Here is a 20,000-nt window from a genome sequence, read left to right as displayed (position 1 = left end):
TCCTGTGTGTTCAGTGGAATGGAAATGCTCTTGAGGGACAGATGTTGTATCATGACAATAATACTCAGCCATCAGCAGGGACTGTGAGTTCTAATGCTGCTGTGTGAGTATGGAGTACTGTAGCATGGTGGTCTAGTATTACTGAGTATTACTGTAGCATACCGTTAGTGGTCTAGTATTACTGAGTATTACTGTAACATGGTCGTCTTGTATTAGTGAGTATTAGTATTATTGAGTGTGGAATACTGTAACATGGTGGTCTAGTATTACTGAGTGTTACAGTAGCATGGTGGTCTAGTATTACTGAGTATGAATACAGTAGTATAGTCTAGTATTACCGAGTATTGAATACTGGTCGTCTAATATTACTGAGTATGAGTGCTGTAGCATGGTGGTCTAATATTACTGAGTATTACTGAAGCATGGTGGTCTTGTATTACACAGGAATATTGCATCACTGAGAGTATGTATGCCGAGCAAGATAGAGAAGCACACTGGCCCTCACTCTGGTGTGGTGGAGAACCACACAGGCCCTCACTCTGGTGTGGTGGAGAACAACACAGGCCCTCACTCTGGTGTGGTGGAGAACAACACAGGCCCTCACTCTGGTGTGGTGGAGAACCACACAGGCCCTCACTCTAGTGTGGTAGAGAACAACACAGGCCCTCACTCTGGTGTGGTAGAGAACCACACAGGCCCTCACTCTGGTGTGGTAGAGAACAACACAGGCCCTCACTCTGGTGTGGTGGAGAACCACACAGGCCCCGGCTCTAGTGTGGTGGAGAACCACACAGGCCCTCACTCTAGTGTGGTGGAGAATCCCACACAGGCCCCGGCTCTAGTGGATTTGCGAGAGCAGCTATATTGACTGGAACGTCTTTCCAAGTCAATCCTCTCCTCCTCCACCCCTCCCGGAGCGAGGGATCAGGTGTGGAGGGCGGGGGGCGATGATGAAGACGATTAAGGCCTACGGTGTCCCTCCCAACCTGCTCCGGGCCATAGAGACCATGTACACAGGTACAAGAGCCAAGGTGGTGCCCCCAGAGGGCAACAGTGAGGAGTTGGACATCCTGGTTGGGGTGTTGCAAGGGGACACCCTCGCCCCCTTCCTCTTCATCACAGTCCTGGACTCTGCGCTCAGGAAGGCCATCAGTGGTCAGGAGCAGGAGTTCGGCCTCACTTTAACTCCTAGGAGGTCGAGACGACATCCCGCCGTAGCCCTAACGGACCTGGACTGCGTGGATGATGTCAGCCTGCTCTCCGACCACGTAGAGCAGGCAAAGGAGCTCCTGTGCAGAGTGGAGACACAGTGTGCCAAGGTTGGCCTTCGGCTAAATGCCAAGAAAACCGAGGTCATTTCCTGCAACATCCTCCCGGAACATCCACCTCTAACAACAACAGGAGGCACTGCTCTGAGGTGACTTCAAATACATGGGCTCATGGGCTCATCTTCAGTCTGACGTTGCTTCTACTCTAACCGATTTCCATGAGGGAGGGAGATTCGATTTTCCCTAACCAATCACTAGAGACCAACGTGCCCGTCTGAATCTAACGTCATTGCTGATGCGTAGTCGTAACAACCATAGACTAGGAGACACTTACAGCAGAGCTCTGTGTGTCACATACAGTAGAACAATCAACAAAAATAGGTCAAGGGTAGGTCAAGGACTTCCTGATTCCTATCCACACACTTCCCTAGCATGTACATTAGCAACATACTTCCCTAGCATGTAGCAACACACTTCCCTAGCATGTAGCAACACACTTCCCTAGCATGTAGCAACACACTTCCCTAGCATGTACGACGCATCAACAGCTGAGGAAGGACACAAAGCTGCTAACAGGCTAACACGCATGCTGTTGCTAACGTGCCACAGAATGGAACACAAAACATACTAGACGCTAGAACTATATACAGGTAACACTGACAGCATCTTTATAAAAGTGTGTGTGGGATTGTTGCTTTTTTTCACACCCTGGTTGAGTACCGGTAAGAGATGAACAGGAATTCTGGTCAGAGATGGGTGAGGTAGCGCTGATGGTCTCTCAGGCAGGGTGGGGGGGGGGTAGGGGGGCAGCAAGCCGCTACTCACCACGGTCTGGTGGTTGACCTGGATCACCTCGTCCCCCGCGTGGATCTTCTTACACTGGTCAGCCGGAGACTGAGAGGACGGGAGGGCGAGAGGGAGGTGGGAGAGAGAGAGGAGGAAGAGAGAGAGAGGGAGAGAGAGAGTTTTGGTCAATCCATACTTGACTTTGAGTGTGTGTGTGTGTGTGTGTGTGTGTGTGTGTGTGTGTGTGTGTGTGTGTGTGTGTGTGTGTGTGTGTGTGTGTGTGTGTGTGTGTGTGTGTGTGTGCGTGTGTAAGACTTACATTCTCTGTGGTTCCAGTGATGACATGGAGGCCATCATATGTAGACTTGATGTACATACCCTGATATACACACACACACATACACACACACACACACACACACACACACACACACCACACACACACATTAGAACAGACTACTGCAGACTTCAATAGTGAAAACCACAGGAGGTTGGAACTTCATCATGACAGGATATCTTTGATCATTTGCATTTGAGAGGTATTGAGTATTAGCATGATCTAGGTCAGGTGTGTGTGTGTGTGTGTGTGTATGTGCGTGCGTGCGTGCGTGCGGGTGTGTGTTCGTACCAGTCCCTCGCTGGGCATGACGCTGGTCAGGTGGACCACCTCCAGATGGGCGGACTGGGAGACCAGAGAGTCGGACGACAGAGAGATGATGTGGTCACATATCCCTGCTAGTGTCTTACACTGAGAGTGAGAGAGAGAGAGAGAGAGAGAGAGAGAGAGAGAGAGGGGGGGGCGCAGGGAGAGAGAGAAAGGGAGAAAGAGAAAGAGAGAGGACAGAGAGTGATTGGTTTTGGCTCCTGTGGGACATCCTGACCTACCTAGTGGAGGTGAAAACGGAAATCATTTCATCAAATTGTTCCACATCACCGCCCGGACAGAGAACACGCCTCCCGTCACATTCTGTGTCCTGTCACGCCCGGACACGCCCACAGACGGGACACCAAACACCCCGGCGACGACAGAGGACGCCACGCCGCTCTCTGACAGAGCGACCTCCATGTTTGCTGAAGTTAAGCTGCTGCCTGACAGCGAATCTGCCCAACGTGTTATTCTAGTGTTTATTTTCCCGAGCACTTCCTGGTCACTGAGTGAGTAGAGGAACAGAAGATGAGCAGCGTATGGAAGGACGGCCTCACCTCGTCCTGGTCCCTGATAGGCTGCGAGTGGTTTGCAGGCTATCTGTCTGCTTGGTCACGCATGGGAGTTAATTATTCGTCCACAAACATCTCTAATCCACACTGACTATGGAGGGCTATCGCAGATGGCAATCCTGCCTTTCCTCTTCACCGCACCCACACACACACATATACTCACACACACACACACACACACACACTACATGCAAGCGCACACACACGCACGCTCACTGAGGACATCAAATCCTGCATGAAATTATCTTCCAATCTGACCTCAATCCTAATGAGCAATTACAGGATTAGATCTATTTTTAATGTGAGGAAAGCAGACATTCTTCAAAGAACACACACACAGTACGCAGACACACACGCACACACAAGCACAAAATGAAAAAACACAAGATGAAAAAACAATATTTTGCACACACATCAACATCCACGCGTGCGCACGCACACACACACACACAATCTCAATGCATATGATTCATTCCCTGGGAGAGAGGGATGTGGAAGATGCTCAATAAGCTGCTACAGTGATGCTCACAGTGGAGTCACACACACACACACACACACACACACACACACACACACTGTTCTAGAGACCAGAGAGAGAGACAGAGAAGGAGGGAGAGAGAGAGATCTCTCCTTTCTAGGTCATCTGTCCCTACATCAGTTAATATTGTACCTTTCTGATTCTGCTACCATTGTATTGCTGCATGCATATAGAGGGAGAGAGAGAGAGAGAGAGTGTGTGTATGTGTGTGTGTATGTGTGTGTGTATGTGTGTGTGTGTGTGTGTGTGTGTGTGTGTGTGTGTGTCATCAAGCCTTAAACTGAATGGATGGATGGATACAAAGAAGAGTGCTTATTTCATTATAGACTGCACACTGGCAGGAAACCAGAGAGGAGTATCCTGCCACCATCCATCATCGAAGGCAACAACCTTTTAACTTTGATTTCATAAGAACATTCTAGCAGACGGGACACAGTGCGACCACAGCTCGCCTCCATGCCACGGGCCAGGATCTCCGTAATCCTCCAGACAAAGACGTCAGCGGCTAGCCAACCTCTGCTCAGAGAGAGAGACGGCGCGGTTTAGAAAGCCCTCCCACTCCTGCCCCTGCAGGATGCTACGAGCCAGTCCTTCAGGATCAGCAGAGATTATGCTAAGTTCAGTTAGGAGGTTGGCTGGTAGGTGATTAAGGAGCGTTCAAAATGGTAAGTCAGATGCAGATCACTGCCAAATGGATTTAGACTTCTACCCCCTGCCTCTTGCCTGCTTACACTAACCCTCACTCTTAACCTCACCCTCCCTCTCCCTCTCTCACCCTACATTACATTACAGTTATTTAGCTGATGCTTTTGTCCAAAGCGACTTACAATAATTGCATTTAACGTAGGAAAGGCCAGTGTACTACTACTTGCCAGAACTCACAAGTGCATCTCCTTTTTAAAACAAGTGACTAAGAGCATAATCTAGTGCTGAAGGCAAAGTGCAAGTATAGCAAACTAAAAATACAGTAGGTGCTTAAGTGTTACGGCTCGCATGCCCTCGCCTCCACAACCGCCTCCCTCTCTCCCCTCTGGGCCCGCTGCGCGCTCGGGGCGTCCTACGCGCTCTACCGCACGTCGCATCGGCCCGGGCATACAACGCTCTGACTCTCCGGAGTTTCCCCCCACTGCCGGGCGTTCCCCGTCTCCAGCCAGCTCCGCGGACTCGGCAGTCTCCTCCCTCTCCGGTGACGAAGAGTCGGATCCCGACATGCCCAGCACATCGGCCCGTGCGCAAAGACAAGAACGGCGCGCTCGTCTCCGACGATGACGCGGGCGCGGCTCTACTCACCGGTTTCCATTTATCATCACCACACCTGTCCCTCGTTCTGCAATCACCTTCACCTCTACAAGAACCTGGTCTACACTCCACTCATCGCCAGATCTTACCATAAACTTATGTGGTAAAGTATAGCCTATAGCCTACAATTTCCTTACCTGTGTTTTGTAGTGTTTTTTTTCTCGTTCCCCGTTTGTGATTACTATCACTCACCCTACCTCTCCCCCTCGTCTCTCCAGTTCCTGCCTGACCCACGCCTGTACGATTACCCCGCTCCTGCCTGACCATCGCCTGTACGACAACCCCGCTCCTGCCTGACCATCGCCTGTACGACAACCCCGCTCCTGCCTGACCATCGCCTGTACGACAACCCCGCTCCTGCCTGACCATCGCCTGTACGACTACCACGCTCCTGCCTGACCATCGGCTGTACGACTACCACGTCCCCCTTTGTGATCTTATTAAATCGCCCCTCCGGGCTTTACCGTTCCTGGCCTCCTCCTTTCCTGTTGCGCCTGGGTCCCAAACCGAACCCTCACATTAAGAGGGAGGATCGTTGTAGTAATTCTTGAAGAGGTGAGTTTTGAGCCTGCGGCGAAAGATGGGCAGCAACTCTGCTGTCCTGATGTCAAAGGGCAGTTCATTCCACCACTGCGGGGCCAGGACAGAGAAGTGACCGTGTCGATTGACCACAGGAGTGGCCTCGGAGTGACGGGACATCCAGTCGCCCCAAGGTAGCAGAGTGTAATGGGCGGGAGGGGGTGTTGGGTTTCACCATGGCCTGGAGGTAGAAGGGGGCTGCTCCTTTCATTGCCCTGTAGGCTAGTACTAGAGTTTTAAACTGGATGCGAGCCGCTACAGGGAGCCAGTGTAGAGAATGGAGAAGGGCAGTTGTATGAGAGAACCTGGAGTGGTTGAACACCAGGCAAGCAGCATCTTTCTGGACAAGTTCCAGGGGTTTAATGGCTGACGCCGGGGCCCCAGCAAGGAGGGTGTTGTAGTAGTCCAGGCAGGAGATGACCAGGACCTGGATGAGCACCTGCGCGGTGTCGTCAAAGAGGAAAGGGCGAATCCTCCTGATGTAGAGCATGAATCTGCAGGAGCGTGTGACGGATGTGATGTGTGCGGAGAACGACAGTTGGTCGACCAGGGTCACACCCAGATTCCTCGGAGTCCGAGTTGCCGAGGAATCTGGGTGTGACCCTGGACAACCAACTTACTAACCCTCCCTCTCTTTCTAACCCTCCCCTAACCCTAACCCCCCCTCTCCCTCTGGCTTCCTCTCTCGTTTTATCTCTCTCTCTCTCCATCTCCTCTTTCTTTCTCTCATTGCCTATTTTTTGTGAGTGAACACATTTACTGAACGAGCATGCTCACACACACACTCTCTCTCTCTCACACACACACACACACACACACACACACACACATACACACACAAATTTTGGGGCACATCTGCATAGTAAATTCACTCCACATGCATGAACATGTCCACATAGGCACACAAACCAACCCCCCCACCACACGCACACATACATACAGACACACACACACACACATACAGACACACAGATACAAACACACAACCATAACTAGGACACCCTTATGTAATTCCTCCCTTCTTTATGCATGCATGCACATAAACAGGCACACACACACAGAAACACACACACAGAAACACACACACACACACACCGAAACACACGCTACATTGAACATGCAGGCGCAGACACACACACAAACACGCATATTCTCTCTATTTTTCGCAAAAAAGGCACACACAAACATACTGTACATTGAGTGTTCACACACACACAATTGCATACATGCACACACACATACACTCACACACACACACACACATACACCATGTATCCCTGCCCATCTGATTGCTGCAGGCATGTGAATCTAACGGGGAAGAGAGCAGCAGTGAGTTTTGCATTATTGAGCAGAAACTCACGCACACACAAACACACACACATATACACAAACACGCACACACACACACACACACACACACACACACACACACACATACTCCGCTCCTGCTATCTGGGAGTTCAGCTGTCCTACTGTATCTCTGTATACCCCAGACTGACCAACACCACAGACTGACCAACACCCCAGACTGACCAACATCACAGACTGATCAACACCACAGACTGGCCAACACCACAGACTGATCAACACCACAGACTGATCAACATCACAGACTGATCAACACCACAGACTGATCAACACCACAGACTGACCAACACCATAGACTGACCAACACCACAGACTGACCAACACCATAGACTGACCAACACCACAGACTGACCAACACCATAGACTGACCAACACCACAGACTGATCAACACCACAGACTGATCAACACCACAGACTGACCAACACCATAGACTGACCAACATCACAAACTGACCAACCGACTGACCAACACCACAGACTGACCAACACCACAGACTGATCAACACCACAGACTGACCAACACCATAGACTGACCAACATCACAAACTGACCAACCGACTGACCAACACCACAGACTGACCAACACCACAGACTGATCAACACCACAGACTGATCAACAGACTGACCAACACCACAGAATGACCAACACCATAGACTGACCAACACCACAGACTGACCAAAACCACAGACTGACCAACACCACAGACTGATCAACAGACTGACCAACACCACAGAATGACCAACACCATAGACTGACCAACACCACAGACTGACCAACACCACAGACTGACCAACACCACAGACTGACCAACACCATAGACTCACCAACACCACAGACTGATCAACAGACTGACCAACACCACAGACTGCCCAACACCACAGACTGATCATCAGACTGACCAACACCACAGACGGACAACACCATAGACTGACCAACACCATTGACTGACCAACACCACAGACTGATCAACACAACAGACTAACCAATACCATAGACTGACCAACATCACAGACTGACCAACCGACTGACCAACACCACAGACTGACCAACACCACAGACTGATCAACACCACAGACTGATCAACAGACTGACCAACACCACAGACTGACCAACACCATAGACTGATAAACACTACAGGCCGATTGACAGACTGACCAACACCAAAGACTGACCAACACCACAGACTAAGCAATACCAGACTGACCAAAAGACTGACCAACATCACAGACTGATCTCTCTCTTTCTCGCTTTGTCTCTCTCTCCCCCTCTCATTCTCTCTCTCTCTCTTTCTTTCTCTCTCTCTCTCTCTCTCTCTCTCTCTCTCTGTCTCTCGCTTTCACATACAAACCTCCCACGCATAACGGACTCTGTCACATGTGGCCCATCTGAGTCTGGCAGTGTGTGTGTGTGTGTGTGTGTGTGTGTGTGTGTGTGTGTGTGTGTGTGTGTGTGTGTGTGTGTGTGTGCGCGCGCACACGCGCCACAATAACTGAGCAGTCCATTCACCTTCACTTCACTAATTCCAACACACAGTACACAAGCATGAAGCAGGCTTCCACAAACAAACTCAAACCCTCCTCACTCTCTTTGTCGCTCTCTCCCCCCTCTCCTCTCTCCCTTTCTCTCTCCCTCTCTCTTTGTCTCTCTCTCCCTCCCTCCCTCCCTCCCACCTTCCCTCTGTCTGTCTCTCTCTCCCCTCTCTCTCTCTTTCTCCACCACCACAGACTGATCAACAGACTGAACAGACTATCTCTCCCTTTCTCTCTCTCTCTGTCTCTCTCCCTTTCGCTCTCTCTCTTTGTTTTTCTCTTTGTCTCTCTCTCCCTCCCTACCTCTCCCTCCCTACCTCTCTCTCTCTCTCTCTCTCTCTGTCTCTCTCCCCCTCTCCCTCTCTCCCTTTCGCTCTCTATCTTTGCTTTTCTCTCTTTGTCTCTCTCGCCCTCCCTCTCTCTCTCTCTCTCTCTCTCTCTCTCTCTCTCTCTCTCTCTCTCTCTCTCTGGACCCCAGGAAAAGTAGTTGTTACCATTTGTAACAGTTAATGGGGATCCTAATAAACTAAACTGAACTAAATCTCTCTCCCTCTCTTTCTCTCCCTCCCCCCCTCTCTCTCTCATTCCCTCTTTCTCTCCTCTCTCTGTCTCTCTCTCCCTCTCTCCCCCTTTCTTTCTCTCTCTCTCTCTAACACACACACACAGTCTCCCTTTCACATACAAACCTCCCATGTATGTAACGTGTGTGTGTGTGTGTGTGTGTGTGTGTGTGTGTGTGTGTGTGTGTGTGTGTGTGTGTGAGTGAATGAATGAATGAATGAATGGAAAGTACAAATGCATAGGTGCAGCTGTGACTCAGGAGGTAGAGTGGGCCGTCCAAAAGGGTCGGCGGTTCGAATCCCGGCTCTTCCTGTCCACATGTCGAAGTGTCCTTGGGCAAAGACACTGAAACCCAAATTGCTCCCAATGAGCAGGCTGGCATCTTACATGGCAGCTGGGGTTAGGGTTATGCCAATGGCTGCCACCATTGGCATGTGAATCGGTGTGTGAATGGGTGAATGAGAGGCAATTGTAAACAGCTTGTCAAAACAGCTTTGACAACAGACTGTCAAAAAAAAGAATATACTGTATGTGTGCAAGTACGTCAGTGTGCTACGTTCAAGCATGCTAAAATATTCAAACATGTCCCTGGCGATTAAAACACAAGTATGATGCGTTTACTTTAAACCTGTGTAGCAGAGGTTGCCCAGAGGCCAGAGGCTACACATAATGGCTGACCTTGACTGTGAACTTGGCTGTGACCTGAACGACCTGTCACTCCAGAGGAGAGTAAAGCTACTCAGTCTAGTGGACGGTTGACCGGACGATGGAGAAACAATGACCACTCTCAGCCGAGCGGCAGGTAGTCTGCCGTCCTGCTGCCGGTAGCTGGTGGACCAGGAGGGTTCATGTGGTGTGGCGGTTCGGGGGTTAAGGGTCAGGGGTTAAGGTTCAGGGGTTCAGTGTTAGTGAAGGTGGCTGTGAAGGAGAGCTCACCACATGGAGTATCTTGTTCTCCGTCTCGTACACGGTGCAATCCTGCAGAGAGAAAGAGAGAGGAGAAATTCAGACTGAAAAACATTTTATCATATAGATTGTGTGTATATACATATTTATTGTCTTTCTGCTTTGGCAAAATGTTTTATTATCAAACGTGCCAACATGCCAATAAAGCTTCTTGACTTGATTTGAGAGAGAGAGAGAGAGAGAGAGAGAGAGAGAGAGAGAGAGAGAGAGAGAGAGAGAGAGAGAGAGGACAACATGAGGACAATGTAGAGCACAAAAAAGATATCAGCAGAGCAGCTCAAATACCATCTGTTGTTTAGAATGGAAAGAATAACAAGTAAAGAAAGAGAGCCAGGAGGGAGAGAGATAGATAGAGAGAGAGAGAGAGAGAGAGAGAGAGAGAGAGAGAGAGAGAGAGATAGAGAAAGAGAGAGAGAGAGAGATGTTCAGTTTGTATCACCAGGGCTGTTGGCCAGAGACAGGATAACAGCAGGCAGATGATCTGTAAGAAGCTCAAACCACCCTCTCCCATTCTGGCAGAGAGTTCTGGGTCTGTCCCAGTAGCAGACTATTGGGACCAGTGTTGGTCCAGTATTTCTTAGAGGTCGACCGATCAATCGGCTGGACGATTAATCGGGCTGATATAATGCCCTTTTTAGGTAATCGGCATAGGCCGATCTCTGTGCTCATGAGGCTGATATAAAACAATTGTCTGCAGAGTGCATACACGTCTCTGCCCGCAGCGGAATGATCTTAGCGTGTGCCACTTCCACGTGGAATGATCGTAACGCAGTGATAATAGTTGAAAGTGGGAACGGGAACGTGCTCTCGAAGGCTCTGTATGGACAGATTACACCTGAGAGAAAATTGTAAGCCTAAAAACTACCTTTTGAAGCTCAATACATTTATTTGGACACTTTTATACAATGTTTACTTTCTGTAATTCGATCGATTCTTGTCTTTTTGTGTGAATAACACTGCTACCCAGATAGCAAGCGGATGTGCAATGATTCTGGGCCATATATGGACCGGAACTAAACCACAAGGGCCAGATCTGGCCTGTATATGGCCCAGATCCGCTTGCTATCTGGGTAGCGGTCCTCCATCGGTGAGTTGGTGGCTTGCCACTCACATACCACACCACCAACGAACTGACAGAGGACTGCTAGCCAGCGCCAGCGGCTGTATGTATACATGTACGTCTTGCTAGCGACCGTTAGCAGTCTTGGTAGTTGAGCTTGTAACATTACATTGGATGCAATGTTAGCTAGACAGCTCATCATGCTCGCTAACGTTAGCTAGCGCACTTCCCAGAGAAATGGAACGCAGCATAACTACTAGCTAGTCTGACTCTTAGTAGGTAAGCAGGTCTAATGTTAGCTAGCCAGCTCGTCTAGTCTTGCAAGCTAAAGTTAGCCAGCGCAAGCTAGCTAACGATAGCATAGCACCAACGTTAGCATAGCGCATAGCGTTAATGTTAGCATAGCACTAACGTTAGCATAGTGGGGGGGAAGGTGGACGGCGGCGTGATATCGGCCTTACTGTATATATCGGCCATCAGCCACCCTGCTTGCTCTCAAAATCAGCATCATGCCTAAAACCCATAAACGGTCAACCTCTAGTATGTCTCCCCTCCCCTCTCCTTTCCTCTCCTCTCCTCCTCCCCCTCCTCTCCCAGAGCCCTGTGGGAAGTGATATTGAGCTGTTCATATGATGGGCCATATGAGTTTCATGAAAATCGTTCTGGACGTTTTTTTTGCGTAATCCTGCTAAAGAACCAACCAACTTACCAACTAACCAACTAACCAACCAACCAACCAACCAACCAACTAACCAACTAACCAACTAGCCAACCAACCAACCAACTAACCAACTAACCAACTAACCAACCAACCAACTAACCAACTAACCAACTAACCAACCAACCAACCAACTAACCAACTAACCAACTAACCAACTAACCAACCAACCAACTAACCAACTAACCAACTAACCAACCAACCAACCAACTAACCAACTATCCAACTAACCAACCAACCAACTAACCAACTAACCAACTAACCAACTAACCAACTAACCAACCAACCAACTAACCAACCAACTAACCAACTAACCAACTAACCAACCAACCAACTAACCAACTAACCAACTAACCAACTAACCAACTAACCAACCAACCAACTAACCAACCAACTAACCAACCAACACACGCCACCGAAAACATTACCTCTCACCCTGCGCTGTCACTGGGGCGAAGGTAACTACGAACATTACTTTATTAATATCTGTGTTGAGATTGTTTGTGGTGAGTGTCAGACTGAGTGGATACCATCTGAAACACGATTCACATTCCACCTGGTGTGTCAGTCAGGAGGGAGTGAGGGGCTTCATTAAAAACCAGCACATAGCTTCCGTCGTCCAAGACAAGAGCAGCCGTGCACAGAAAAATAAATGAGTATTTCAAATAATATTTTGACCCAGGTCTGATGCGAGTGCACGTGGTGCGTGTGGTGCATGTGCGCGTGATACGTGTGCACGTGAGGAGAATGTGGGGCGTGTGAGGTACCTGTTGTACGATGGTAGTCAACTCCAGACAGAGCTGGACTATGTTGTTCTTCAGGAGAGAGTACTCTGTCACACTGACGAATGGAGACCTGGAACACACACACACACACACACACACACACACACACACACACATAGAACATGAGACTCAACAAGAGACAAAGATATTTACTTCTGCTGTGGACGTTTCCAGACAGTTGAAAGCAGTGGTGCATCCACTCATGGTATATATTCCCTTGAAGTGTTGAAGTCAAGTTTCAAGGTCAAATCAGTGTTTTTCTACTTTAGACTTGTGTGTGCCACAAAGCTAGCTTGTAGTACTGATTCAGGATTGAAACATGTATAAGAAACATTGGCTGTGTTCTGAATCACATACTTCCATACTACAGTATATAGTATGCCTATGTCACAATACATACCTGTAGTACGCCACATCCAGTATGGCAAAAATACCAGGATGTACATCTGGTCACATTTTGCAGTATGCAAGTCAGCATGCTTTTCTGGCTATTCTGACCCACAATCCTCTGCATAATGGAAGATTTGTCACATGAGCCGCCATGATGAGATGACACAGATGGATGACAGCGCATTGATAGTGATGATGTGGTTTAACAACATGGGCCACTCTGACCAGGTGACATGGAAAGGGTCGATGTCGGAACCACCTAGTCTGACTATGGGGGTTCCACAAGGATCTTCCCTGGGTCCTCTCCTTTTTTCCCTCTACACTACATCTCTGGGTTCTGTCATTCGCTCGCATGGCTTCTCCTATCACTGCTATACCGATGACACCCAACTGGTCCTGTCATTTCCCCCTTCTGATACACAAGTGGAGACATGCATCGCTGGGTGCTTGGCTGACATCTCAGAGTGGATGGTGACACATCACGTCAAGCTCAACCTGGACAAGACTGAGCTGCTGTTCCCTGGATGACCAACTGTCGTTCTCCGTTCTTTCTCTCCCTCTCCTCTCTCTCTCACCATCTGTTACACGCTCCTGCAGATTCATGCTCATCAGGAGGATTCTCCCTTCCCTCACTGATGAAACAGCGCAGGTGCTCATCCAGGTCCTGGTCATCTCCTGCCTGGACTACTGCAACTCCCTCCTTGCTGGGGCCCCGGCGTCAGCCATTAAAACCCTGGAATTTGTCCAAAAAGCTGCTGCTCGCTTGGTGTTAAACCACCCCAAGTTCTCCTTTTTTTAAGATATTTTTTAGGGCTTTTCAACTTTAATGGTATAGGACGGTGTAGAGAGACAGGAAATGTGGGAGAGAGAGAGGGGAGGACATGTGGCACAGGACCCGAGCCGGGAATCGAACCCTGGTCCACCGCACGAAGAACTAATCTTCATATGGTGCGCGCCTTACCCGGTGAGCTACCGGGGCGCCCCGACCACCCCAAGTTCTCCAACACAACTTCCCTCCTCCATTCCCTACACTGGCTCCCTGTAGCAGCTCGCATCCAGTTTAAAACTCTGGCGCTAGACTACAGGGCAATGAAAGGAGCAGCCCCCTCCTACCTCCAGGCCATGGCCAAACCCTACACCCCCTCCCAACCGCTACACTCTGCTACCTCAGGGCGACTGGTTGCCCCGTCACTCTGAGGCCACTCCTGCGGTCGATCGACCCAGTCTCGGCTCTTCTCTGTCCTGGCCCCGCACTGGTGGAATGAACTGCCGACTGACGTCAGGACAGCAGAGTCGCTGCCCATCTTTCACCTCAGGCTCAAAACTCATCTCTTCAAGAATTACTACAACGATCCTCCCTCTTAAGCACTTATTGTATTTTTAGTTTGCTATTCTTGGACTTTGCCTTCAGAACTAGATTATGCTCTTAGTCACTTGTTTTAAAAAGGAGATGCACTTGTGAGTTCAGGCAAGTAGTAGTACACTGGCTTTTCCTACGTTAAATGCAATTACTGTAAGTCGCTTTGGATAAAAGCGTCAGCGAAATGACTGTAATGTAACAGCATGTATGTATACTGCATGCACTGCATGTACTTTGTAAGGGCAGCTATAGTATGTACTAATAGTAAAAAGTAGAAGTATGCGATTGGGAACGCAACCTTTCTGTCATCCTAAGCACAGCTAGACACAGGAGTTGGCTCCGCCCCTTCCTGTCCACATGACCCTACCTGTCCAACCAGGCCAGCAGGTTCTTGGCGGCACCAATCAGATCCACCACGGAGGTGAGGAAGTCGTTGGGCAGCCTACGGGACGCCCGGCCGTCATAGTGCCCGCCCCTCCGCCGGCCCAAGATGAAGTTCTGGAGGTTCTTAGCCGACGCGTTCAGCTTGTGGGACAGCGTCCGCAGGTTCTCCGTCTCCAGGCCGTAGTTCTGAGACACACACACACGCATACACACACACACACACACACGCATACACACACACGCATACACACACACACGCATACACACACACACACACACACACGCATACACACACACGCATACACACACACGCATACACACACACACGCATACACACACGCATACACACACACACACACAAGCATACACAAACACACATGCACACACAAGCATACACACACACACACACACACACACATAAAGCACACGGGGGAAAAAAACACTCAAACACATACACACACGCACACATTCATACACACATGTACACACACACACACATACACACACACACACACAGGAAAATCTATCAGCATTGGTGAGTGTGATATAGTGATGAGCATGACGTTGTAACCAGATCAGAGCAGAGGAAGTCTGGAGCTCCGACCTGTTTCCCGGCCAGCAGCCCTCCTCTCTGGGAGGATTCAAGGACACTGCACCCCTAGTCTATCACCTAACTATAGCCCTCACACACACACGCACACGCACAGACGCACACCTGTAGACACACACACACTCATGGACAGACACACTCGCAGAGACACACACACACACTCGCAGAAACACACACACACACTCGCAGAAACACACACACACTCATTCGCAGAAACACACACTCGCAGACACACACAGACCTAGTGAGCCCCATTATGCTTGGCAGCCCATGACACCACCAGTCACATCTGACGGAGCATGATTCCTGACAACAACCCAACACACACACACACACACACACGCAAACAAAGACACAAACACACACACAGACATGCACACACACAGATACACACACACACACACACACACAAACACAGACTCTTCCTCTTTCTCTCCCTCTCTTTCTCTCCCTCTCTCCTCTCTCTCTGTCTCCCTCTCTCTCTCTTCCTCTCTCCTCTCTCTCCCTCTCCTCTCTCTCTCACACACACAATCTCTCCCTTTGACATACAAACCTCCCATGCATAACAGACTCTGTCACGTGTGTGTGCGTGTGCGTGTGTGTGTGTGTGTGTGTGTGTGTGTGTGTGTGTGTGTGAGTGAATGAATGAATGAATGAATGAATGAATGAATGGAAAATATAGGTGCAGCTGTGACTCAGGAGGTAGAGTGGGCCGTCCAAAAGGGTCGGCGGTTCGAATCCAGGCTCTTCCTGTCCACATGTCGAAGTGTCCTTGGGCAAGACACAAACCACAAATTGCTCCCAATGAGCAGGCTGGCACCTTGCATGGCAGCTGCCGCCTTTGGTGAATGTGTGTGTGAATGGGTGAATGAGAGGCCATTGTCAAGAGCTTTGGATAAAAGTGCTATATAAGTGCTATTAGTCTATTTACCCTTTACCATAGTACCAGAAGTAGACTGTCAAAAAAAAGAATATACTGTATGTGTGCAAGTACGTCAGTGTGCTACATTCAAGAATGCTAAAATATTCAAACATGTCCCTGGCAATTAAAACAATATATTACGGTTTGATTTTTCTTTATCTCAATTATTGTAATATTGTCTGGAGCTCTACCTATCCCTCCTATCTTTCTAAGCTACTCATCATACAGAAGACATTTTTGAGTTTTTGAGAATTTTTTGAGAATTTCTCACTCAAACTCACAAGAACCTTCTGCCCTCTCTTCAAGAAGTACTCATTTTTGTCTGTAGATAAACTAAATGCATTCCAAATATGTATTTTCATTTTCAAATATCTTAAGTGTAAACATGATCTGCCTGTTTGTCTTCATGGTCTTTTCACCCTTTCTTCTGCTATTCACCATTACCCAACCAGAAGAAGAGATGATCTTCATCTTCTGCTCTGTCCAACATCCAAACACCACATTGCATCACTTTTAAAGGTCCTAAACTTTGGAATACCCTGCCTCTGTCATTAAAGTCTCACTCCTCCTTAGCCACCTTTAAGATCGAGCTTAAAAAGTTTCTCATCATGTCCTGAGCTCTGACCAGCTTTTCATAATGCTATGAGCTCAAACTGCTTCTGTTGACTATCTCATGTTATACTTTTCCTTATTATTTCTCTTTCTCATGTTTTTAATTTCTATTCCAAAACTGTATTGTTGTTTATCATTGTCTTTGTTTATTTCACCTACCCTCTGATTTGCCATTCATGTTCATGTTCAGATGGGAGTGGACTGTGTATAAGCCCTATGTGCTTCCCTTCCCTCCCAGCACTGAATTGTCAATTATTAATTGATTGTTATTTTCTTCTTTTAAAACAGGGTGCAAATAAATAAACTAATAAACTAAACTAAACAAACAAGCAAATAAATTGTTGAAATTCTAATGATGTGGAAGTGTGGTTTTGTCAACTATGGTGCTGTCTGCTAATAGCAAGCTGTAAAGTTGCACAATAAGACTGTGATAGCCAGTTAGCTCAGAACAGCAGCTTCCATAACATCAACGGTAGCTGTCGGTGGTTTAAGCAGTTAGCTAACATTACAATGATGATTCCTGTAGCTATTCTGATGCTGCATTGGTTCAACTTCTGTTTCTCAGGCATAAACAGAGGCGAACTCAAACTAAACAGCTACAGGAATCATCGTAATGTTAGCTAACTGCTTTTGCCACCGATAGCTACCGTCTTCTTCACGTCTTATGTTTCGGTAAAACACGACAGCGTTCAATTGTGGTATACGGGAGAAATTGTAGGGTTCATCGTCTGTTCACTAGAAATCAATGTGAATTGTGGGTATTTTGTAGTGGAACATATAGTGAAGGAAATTAACCGTTGAGAATTCTAACACCACACCACAAAAATGCATTTGTGAAACAAGAATTTATTTGTGAATCACACAAATGTATTTGTGAATCACAGAAATATATTTGCAAACATTATGAAAAACAACTATCATGGTTGACAGTAGATCTGTTTCAAAATCAATTTTGATTTGTATCAGTAGTTTCATGGTTCGTGTCTCTCTCGCCAGAATGGTTCATGTCTCGGGTGCAAGTAAATACAAGCGGTGCACATGTTTGTGAGTTTGAAATATATTTGTGAACCACAAAAATACATTTGTGAAACAATAATTTATTTGTGAATCACCAAAAAAAACATTTGTGAAACATGTAGTGTATATTGACAAGTATTAATTATTGACTAGTACAGATCTAACCCCATAAAAGACACACAAACACGCACACAGAGACACACGCGCACACACACACACACACACACATACACACTCACACGGACACACACACACACACACACACACTCCTACTCACACGCACACACATACACACACACACACACACTCACACTCTGATACACACACACACACACACACACACACATACACACACACACACACAGGCTGGGCTAGACATATCTATTCTCGCCCCTGTGCAACATCGTCAGCCTCACGTTCTATTCTAAACCATCAGGGAGCCAGCACAGTAACTACAGAACAAAGACAAGGAGAGAGAGAGAGGGAGAGAGAGAGAGGGTAGGAGAGAGAGAGAGAGTAGGAGAGAGAGAGAGAAGGGGTAGGAGAGAGAGAGAGAGAGAGAGAGAGAGAGAGAGGGTAGGAGAGAGAGAAAGAGAGAGGGAGGGAGAGGGTAGGAGAGAGAGGGTAGGAGAGTGAGGGTAGGAGAGATGGAGGGAGAGAGAGAAGAGATAGAAAGAGAGCAGGGAGAGAGAGGGTTGGAGAGAGAGAGAGAGAGACCCCTATTTTCACATCGGAAACTGGGTCATGTCACAACACTTGAGAGTGTGTACATGTTGTGTACTGTGCACATTATGTGAATCCGTCTGTTTATGTGTGCATGTGTGTGTGTGCATGCGTGTGTGTGTTCGCACATGCTTAATAAGGCTTTCCATTATTAAATCTTCAGCTGCATGTTACACTCTCTAGAGAGAGATGCTGAACAGGGAATGGTACCCATCAACCATCTGCGTGCGTGTGTGTGTGTGTGTGTGTGTGTGTGTGTGTGTGTGTGTGAATGATCAAATCAATACAGGGAGAGTGAGAGGGCATTTAACCCCCCCCCCCCCCCCTCCTGTACGCCTAGTTGCCATGGTTGCCAAGTGGAGTGGTCCCTATTCTACACTGATGTTCCTGCGTCTCTCCTCAAACAACCAGCACAACACACACACACACACAGGCGACTGGAAGTCGTTGAAGTAGGACGCTATGGCTCTGTGAAACAATCTGATATCAGGTGGTTTTACTTAGGTTTGACAATGTGAATAAAATCAGTGATTGCAGCTTTAAGCCAGCAATGCCAGCAATCCATATTTGGCTAGTCAAGTCACAAAGTCACTGCTACTAGCCAAAGTGTTACAGCTACACAAACCTGAAACAACGTCTGTCCCTGGTTCACTGGCTGATGCTGCTGAACCCCGTTCTACGGGCGGTGGCTCAGTGGTCAGTGATCAGTGGCCCCACTGATGTGTGATCAAACACAGTCAAATCAGCTAACATTAGCTAGCTAGCCAGCAATCCATATTAGGCTATGACACATCACCTTATCAACTCACTATGGGTGAGGTGACCAGTGTAACCTGAAACCTACTGGTGAAACTCATTCCTCAAAGGAGCGCTGACAGTCCCTTCAAGAGGGACGTCCCTATTGGCGCAACTGTCAGCGCGTCCGCCTCCCAAGCGGTAGACCCGGGTTCTAATCCTGCCCTGGGCATGCCGAAACACATGGGTTACATTGGTGCCGTGACACGGATGTCCAGTGGGGTGGATTGAGTTTGGAGGGGTGAGTGTAACCAAGTGAAATGTGGAGTAGCTGGTGAAACCCACTCCACAATAGAGCGCTGACAGTCCCTCCAAGAGGGACATCCTTATTGGCGCAATTGTCAGCGTGTCTGCCTCCCAAGCGGGAGACCGGGGTTCTAATCCCACCCTGGGCATGACGAAATGTATGGGTTCCATAGGCGTAATATGGATTGTTGGCTGGCTAGCTAACATTAACTGCAGTTAGCTCACTAGCTAACATTAGCTGCGATTAGCTCGCTAGCTAAGTACA

The 20,000-nt window shown here is 48.2% G+C and overlaps 1 protein-coding gene across 1 annotated transcript in view; it reads right to left on the bottom strand.

Annotated features, from left to right (window-relative positions):
* Positions 1 to 20,000, bottom strand: part of LOC311317545 (connector enhancer of kinase suppressor of ras 2-like) — a gene marked incomplete at both ends in the record, with an annotated part of 71,444 nt that overhangs the window by 33,407 nt on the left and 18,037 nt on the right. Inside the window, 6 exons of the mRNA XM_084448619.1 lie at positions 2,094 to 2,162; positions 2,374 to 2,433; positions 2,683 to 2,802; positions 10,084 to 10,125; positions 12,659 to 12,746; positions 14,794 to 14,996. Of these exons, the coding sequence (XP_084304745.1) occupies positions 2,094 to 2,162; positions 2,374 to 2,433; positions 2,683 to 2,802; positions 10,084 to 10,125; positions 12,659 to 12,746; positions 14,794 to 14,996 (582 nt within the window). The remainder of the gene's footprint in view (positions 1 to 2,093; positions 2,163 to 2,373; positions 2,434 to 2,682; positions 2,803 to 10,083; positions 10,126 to 12,658; positions 12,747 to 14,793; positions 14,997 to 20,000) is intronic.

The sequence above is a fragment of the Borostomias antarcticus genome (assembly GCF_949987555.1).
Source record: "Borostomias antarcticus genome assembly, chromosome: 14".
In the NCBI taxonomy this organism is placed as follows: Eukaryota; Metazoa; Chordata; class Actinopteri; order Stomiiformes; family Stomiidae; genus Borostomias; species Borostomias antarcticus.
Note: the sequence above shows the minus strand (reverse complement) of the source record. Positions and strands in the feature narration are given on the sequence as shown.